We start from the raw sequence: 7,637 nt of genomic DNA, 5'->3' as shown, positions 1-7,637 counted from the left end.
GTGTGATGGGATTGATGCACTCATTTGCACAACTGGCTGGTTGTGTTGGAACTGGTGGGACCTGACTCCCTCTCTTTGTTGATGCCTAATTGAGATGCTGAAATCCTGTGGCCATGATGTATTTTCATACATTGAATTCTTTTATCCCATCCATTTCCACCTTGCTTGGTATCCTGGGCCAACTCAATTTTCTTTATAGATGAGGATATTGAAATACTTAGAACAGCTGAGGGGATTTGTTAGTGGTCACTAAGCAGAATGGTATGCACATGGAGGGTTTCCTGTTCTAATAAACCCAGATTATAACACTTTGGTGGAAAATACACGAAAAGTGCTATTTTAATGGTTCGATGTCATCACGTAGAGGTTTTGGGGTAGCTGAGTGAGCTGTGAGCAGAAACAACCATCTGGGGAAATTCCTGGATGCCTGATCTTCAGAGAGCCACAACTCCATGGTCATTAAAATATAGCTTGAGACCTTCTTGGCCGCAAGGTGTGATCCCAAACTAAGAGGTAGCCTCTGGAATGTGACTCATTCCCCTTTCCCATGTGCGGGATTTGCTTCCAGTGGGAAGTGTTCCATTTTCCTGGAGAAGTCATAATGGCTAGATATGATCTGGTAGAGAAATAGGCAGACCAGTGCTCTTGGGGTGGCAGAAAATGGCTGGGATCTCAGGGAAGACAGAGAAAAGAAAAGATAAATGCAGACACCGGCTTTTCCCAAATAATGGATTTTGGCCAAATGTAAGTCTTTCTTAAAGCTGCATTTAGAGAGGATCTGTCCCCTCCCCCTTGCCTTCTTCCCCCCATCTTGTATCCTCACCCCATCATGCTAAACTAGAATGTGTAAGATGGGGGAAGGGTGTCCTACCAAGTGCTCTGATGGTTTATCCCTGTCCTGCAGGGGAGGGGTGGGGGATGCTGAGCCACGTGCCTTCTCACAAAGGGCTCCTGTGGGTTAGGGGCTCAATGCCATAAAAAGATTAAATAACAAGAGTTACTGACATTCAAGAGGGGCTGGGTTTGTAATTTGGGGGTGCAAGACTAAAACACCATTCACTAGAAAGTGAGATGTGTTGCTAACAGCCTGTATTTCTACTCAAACAGAAATAGAAGACCACAGTCATTTCTGTATAATTCCCTTTGTATGCAAATCAAACCCTCTTTTGATGATTTGTAACCCATCCCATCCCTTGTCAGACACACGCTTGACCATGGAAAACCCTTCAGATGGGCAATGTGTGAACAGCGTAAGTGAGCCCCATTTTAAGAAAATCCCGATACCATTTTGTGAACTTAACCGTTTAATGACAGCATGTTTATGAATACTACTAAAGAAAAAACATTTGTTTAAAACATGATTTAAATGTTGAAAAAGATCAGTTTTCATCTTATGACATTTCCAGAAATATTTCTGTTATGTAAAGGAAGGCACATTGGCATTTCCAGTGAATTTAAGTTCCTAACCCCAAATCTGGAGAACATCTTCTCGTGACTCAAGAACAAATCTCAGAACATTAAAAATTTCCTGCCTCTTCTCCAGGTAAGCGCTCCATCTATTACTTGACTCAAAGTAATTACTTGATGGTCACACTGATTTCATCAGTTTACGGGAGAGAGAGAAGAATCAACACTTCCGAGGTGGGAGGGACTGAATCCTTCCCTGTCATGAAACCAGTAAGAATTCAAGGCTGAGAGCAGGGATGCGTTCACTCCAGATGGCAGGGGCTCCCTAGGGGCAGAGCTAGGGCCAAACCATCCTATCGCCTTCCAGGCTGATGCATGTTTCCTGGAACTGTGCAGATGCATGTTTCCTGGAACTGTGCATGGCTCCATAAAATGACTAAGTTGGAGGCTCATGCCACCAATCCCCATCCCCTTCTTGATGAGTTCTCTTTAGGGATGTGGCTTATTTTGCAGAAGAGGGCAAATTCCCTTCAAAGGGAGCTCTTATGGTATGAGTTGTGAGTACGAAGTCTAAACTAATGGTATCTTTGATAAATGTTGTACATCTTAGAACAGAGAGGTTCCTAAATGGTGACTAGACATGTATTTCCCTATGTGGGGAAAAACTAGGGTGTAGGCTTGCTTGGGGAAAGAATCACAGAACAGACAGAAAGGGAGTTTACGTGGCCTTCAGCCTGGGGACCTGGATGACCTGATGAAGGCTGAGTACACAGTGACATGTTTTGGAAAAGGCAGCCTAGGAGACATCATAGGCCTGGTACTTTGTTATGGTTGATGCTCTTCTGTTTTTCTCCTGGGATAGGTAGTAGATGCGATTGGCCTCTGGGTAGGTAACTTTGCTGAGTGGAAGCTTGTAGATGGCAGGGTTGTTGGTCGTCAGGAGCAGGAAGGTGAGTGCTGAGAGGCAAAAGGGCCAGGTGCATGGTGGCAGTCCAAACTGGGCAGGGGAAGAAAGGAGACACACACGAGAAGCCTTGATTATATCAGATGCTTTGGCCTGTTTCATCAGCCCTTAACACTCCCCTACAGCCCTGGGTAGAGGACGGGATGCTTTGTGGGTATTGAGAGGAATAATACTTCTTGACCAATATAAATAAAAGCATGTCAGTGCTGTCTGCCTGAATTGCAACAGGTGGATGCACATTCTCCAAAATGCAGGCATTGGAACCCTATTACAATATGGCTTTATGTAGAAGTCATGTTTTGCCTTGGGCTGTCTGGCTAGGTTATACCTTCAACTCTAGGAACTGACCATTGCCTGCCTCTCCCATAGCCCCTGTTGAAGGAGTAGCATTGGCAGCCATTTTGTAGCTCACGATCTTTCTTTGGTCACAGCTGATTGGACTCCAGGAATGCGACTTCCACAGGCAGATGGCCTGGGAGTTGAATCCTCTTTTGAGAATTTGAACTAAGAGAGACTGGGCTTTTGGTCTGAAAGGACTAGAGAGCCAACCAGTGCTGGGTGGCCGCTAGGGGGCTGTGTGCAGCAGAAGAAACCCACCACAGACACAGGGAGATAGAACAGACATCTGGAGAGAGGCAGAGATGTAATGTCCTAGTCCTAGGGGTTGGGGGTGGAGGGTAGCTGCCTCTATTCTCAAGGGCTCCCCCGTTCCCAGCTCTCCTTCTCATGGTGTTGACCTATTTTTTCTTCCTTAAGATGCCCTGAGGCTTTTCAAAACAAAATGTTTATTTATTTTTGAGAGAGAGAGAGAGAGAGAGCAGTGAGGGGCAGAGAGAGAGTGGCAAGGGGCAGAGACAGACCAGTGAGGGGCAGAGAGAGAGAGTGGGAGACAGAGGATGATCCAAGGTGGGCTCTGTGCTATAGCAGAGAGCCCAATGTGGGGCTCGAACTCATGAACCAAACTGTGAGATCATGACCTGAGCCAAAGTTGGACACTTAGCTGACTGAGCCACCCAGGTGGCCCATGCCCTGCGGCTTTTTAATACACCTCTCACTCTTCCTTGAGATCACTTGAGTGGAGAGCTTGGTGATAAGGGGTCTGCAGACTCAACTATAAGGCTGACCAAATCATGTTCCCCCACACCCAACCTCATTTCCTTATAAGCAGTAAAGACCTCAGAAAACACCACGGGGATAACAATGCCGGTAATGTGCTGCTCAAAGATGTCACTGCTGGGTGAGACTTGGAGAAGGACTACAGCAGCCAGAACCATGGCCGTAAAAATACCCACGAGTAATGAATTCCACCCAACAAGTCTCTCCAAAGCCCTGCTCACACTACACAGTGTGTTTTGGGAAGAACCCTCTGGAGCCCCACAGTGGGAAAGAAAGTAGGTCTGGAGTTCACATCTCAGACCCACATCTCAGCTCCAACCAAATAACTTGTTAAAGTTATTTCATCCGTCTGAAACCTATTTCCTCAATAGTAAAGTAGGGATAACAGTGTCCACTCAGACAGTTAATGCCTAGTGCATATATAGGACTCAGTAAACAGCCCTCAGCACTCAGTAAACAGCGGTCATGATTGTCAAGTGGGGGGGGGGCACGTGGAAGACAGGGTTGCGTGTATGAGTGCCAGTGAGGAAGCAGAGGAGTGCAGCTCCCAAGTGCTCTGTCTGTGGAGGGTGTGAAGGGGCTCATAAATGTCACTTGACATTTTTATATTGTTGTTCAAGCAGATTGGACATTCCTTCCACGGGAGTAAATAGCCTGCACTTTTTTGTCTCCCTGAGAGTGTTCAGCATAGTGTCCTAAACATAGTAGGCACACAGAAAGTAAACTCGAGTTCAAAAAAAGTCTAAATGGAATGGTATTGCCTCTAACTCCTCTGCCCACAGAGGAAAAGGGCCAGTCATCCTCTAAATGCCTGTGATCAGAAACAAAAGCCTCCTGTTTGCATCCCTTCCAGTACCTTGCCCAGGGAAGGCACGTGACACATATTCACTGGCTGGACAGTCAGGTGGAAGGATGGGTACAAATGATGGGAAAGCCTGGAGAGCAAAGGAGCCGCAGAGACCATACCCCATGCTCTAGTTACCTGCCCATTCTTCTGATGGCTGACCATTCAGCCCCAGCTCTTAGATTCCCCATGGTGCAGGCTTGCTATCTTAGGGTTTTATTCAGTCATCATTTCTTGAGCACCTATTATGTGCTGGGTGTTGTAATAGGTACTATGGATAAAGACTAGAATACAGCCGGGCCCCTGTTCTGAAGGAGCACATGGGCTGAAGTTGGAAAAGGAAGAATATGTATAAGGCTCGTCACCATACTGTACGTCAAGTGTCATAGCAGAGGCATGTACAAGATTCACCAGAGCCCAGAGGAGGATTTAGCCCACTGGGAGACATAGGATGGTACCAGGGAAGGCGGGTTCTATTGCTTAGAAAATTCCTTCCTATGCTAAGTTCAACCTGCCCAATTTCCCTAAGGGTGAGGAAGGGATTTGTGCAGGTGTGAGTAAAATGCCCACCTTCATCCCTACCTTCAGGACCACTGGGACTTTTCCTGGTTGCTTTTATCAAATGTGCCCTTGAACCCTTATCTAAAAGGGGGAAGCATCAACTGCGGGCTGAGCCCTGAACACTCTGTGCCGGGCCGGGGGCCCTACCCAGTGTACGTGGGGGCTGGGGCTGGCCATGTGGCTTCTCCTGTCTCAGACACCACCTCACACTAGGGCTCAGACAAGGAAGGGATTCTTGGACTGGTGCATGTGCGCATAGCCACCAGCGCTGGCTTCTCTCAGGTATTGCTGGGCCTTGGTTCCCTGTCTTCCCTGGAGACTTCCCTCATGACCCCCTCAACTCCTAGTTGCCAACGGATGAATGGAGATGTACCCTGGCCCATAAGTTAGTTGGGCAGTTGATCTATAAACATACAAAAAAAATTAAATAATAAAGATTTAAAACTAGTTCTAGGGGATGATGCAGCCGAAAGAATTCGAGTTACAAGATAGTGTTCTTCAAATTGTCTTTCTATAACAAGCTCCACTGGCCCCCTGACAATGGGGTCTGTTTGACCGGTGGTTGACCTTGAACCTTTAGAGACCCAGCTCCTTCTGTCTAGCAGGTGCTGAGGCAAGCGGTGTGATTTGAGATGAGAAGGATGAGTTGGGGAAGGGTCCCCGGAGGACAGGCTTGCATTGGCTGTGGGGAGCTGAAAGAACGGGGGAAGGGCATTGTGGCACGTTCTTAGCCGACGCTGACTCACCACAGACAGCACGTTAGCCAGCGCAGCACCCAGGTAGGCCGCAAACAGAGCTGGGAAAAGAACCAAGAAACAGTCCAGTGACTGACGGTGCCTCAAGCTTAGTCTACATATTATCTCCCCAGACATTTTATGCCACAAATGCTATCTCTCAGATTAAAATAAAACTTGAATTATGTTTCTATTAGTTGACAGCCCTGAAATGTGTTAAATTCCAGGCAAATGCCGGTACAGCTAAGACAGCAGATGAACTTTGTTAAAAAAGGGCCAGAATGGAGTGATTATGGTTCTCTTGGGTCCCACCACCTTGCATTCTAGCAAAGGAACATTTAGCAGCATAAACCGTACATGAAAATTTTACTATACAGCCAAGGCAAGTGGATCCCAGAGCTCCCCGCTGGAATATTTCACCGCGAGTTATTAATGTAATACGGGTTTCCAGGGAGGAACAGCATTCTGTAAGCCTGAGGAAGACCAAATATGCCCACTGTCTTGTCATCCCGGCTCTGCCTGCAGAGGGTACGGCCAGGCTGGCCACTGGGAAGAGCCACGTGCCGGTAAGAGGTGACGCTCTGTAAAAACGAGCAAGTGTAATTGGGCTTTGCTTCTGAACTCTCAATTTCTCAACTGAAAGCATCTCAATTGTCCTCAGGATATTAACAACAGCAAATCTTTATTAGAGAGTCACTGAGCACCTGGCTGGTAGCCATGGGACCACATCCTTCAGCATTCCTCTGGCGTAAGCATTATTTGAAGGACCTAATGATGAGTATTTGGGTGCTTAAAGTTAATCTCCATATCTGAGGTAAATCACCCAATTCTATACATAAAGATTAATTTGGGTAAGGGTTGCTCTGTCGGTTGGCTCCAATCACCAGCCAGGAGAGTAGCAATCACAGAGACAACCCATGAACAACAACCAAACAGCCACCGTCTAAAAGTTCTGTCTTCGTGTGGCTGAACACTCTGTGTTCCGTGAAAACAGTTTTTACTGTGTGAATCGTTGAACAACCACTCAAAACCGTTTTAGATAAAAACGCTTTTGTGAAGCAAACGATCCTCCCGTTTATCTTTGGGGGATCCAGAGAATCTTCAGGGTGGTTTTCCCCGCAGGGACAGTCACAGGTGGCGCTGAAGGTGCAAAGGGAGCTAGTGGTGGTCCCTACCACAGGCGATGGCCAGGAAGTGGGTCTGCCAGGTGATGACGTAGAACATGCCTCCTATGGCAATGCAGGCCAGCGTGCTGTTGAAGCCACACAGGCCGAAGTAGATGGAGTCCAAGGGCGTTGCAATAGTGAGGGCTGCGAGAGAAGGCAGGCATCAGTGTTGAGTTCGGGGGGGGGGGGGTGGGTCTCGTGGGGCTCGCCTGCCCTTCCTGAAAACCACCATAGTTCTCAAAGCCCAGACCAATCATCCTCTTAGGCATTTATAAAAAAGAACTTCTGATTTTATTCAGTGAAAAAATAACTAAAGGAAACAAATGGCCATAGAGTCACATGAGTATTAGTGGTGATGCCGTTATAGGTAGAAGAGAGCCTTCTGAGCATAGACTCTGCAGCCTTTTAAATCAGAGAAGTTCCTTTCCCTGCCAAGAAAGAGGACTTTTCCTTCTTCACTGATATTTTTTTAAGAGAGAGAGAGAGAGAAAGCACACGAGTGGTGCGGGAGGTGGGGAGAGAGAGAGAGAGAGAGAGAATCTTAATCCATGCTGAGCATGGAGCCAAACGTGGGGCTCCATCCCACGACCCTGGGATCATGACCTTAGCCAAATCAAGAGTTGGATGCTAACTGATTGAGCCACCCAGGCGCTCCTTCACTGATATCTCCGTGTTCTCTAGTGGAATATCATCCCTTGAGACAAGACTTAAAATACAAACATGACTGGAATTAACCTCTCCAAACTTTAAATTTATACTAAGGTGTAACTAACACCGAATCCTTTCGGGAAGGCAGCTTTTGCTCAGAAACACATGAGGGCACTGGCACCCAAAGTAGGGAACCA

The 7,637-nt window shown here is 47.1% G+C and overlaps 1 protein-coding gene across 1 annotated transcript in view; it reads right to left on the bottom strand.

The window, feature by feature from the left end:
- Positions 1-1,819: 1,819 nt before the first annotated feature.
- SLC14A2 (solute carrier family 14 member 2) overlaps positions 1,820-7,637 on the bottom strand; it is a 424,168-nt gene continuing 418,350 nt past the window's right edge. Inside the window, exons 24-26 of the mRNA XM_042962175.1 lie at positions 6,802-6,936; positions 5,639-5,688; positions 1,820-2,404 (exon numbers count right to left, since the gene is read on the bottom strand). Of these exons, the coding sequence (XP_042818109.1) occupies positions 2,204-2,404; positions 5,639-5,688; positions 6,802-6,936 (386 nt within the window). The 3' untranslated portion in view covers positions 1,820-2,203. The remainder of the gene's footprint in view (positions 2,405-5,638; positions 5,689-6,801; positions 6,937-7,637) is intronic.

Source organism: Panthera tigris, chromosome D3 (genome assembly GCF_018350195.1).
Source record: "Panthera tigris isolate Pti1 chromosome D3, P.tigris_Pti1_mat1.1, whole genome shotgun sequence".
NCBI classification, from domain to species: Eukaryota; Metazoa; Chordata; class Mammalia; order Carnivora; family Felidae; genus Panthera; species Panthera tigris.
The sequence above is the reverse complement of the archived record's forward strand: the minus strand, read 5'-3'. Positions and strand labels throughout refer to the sequence as shown.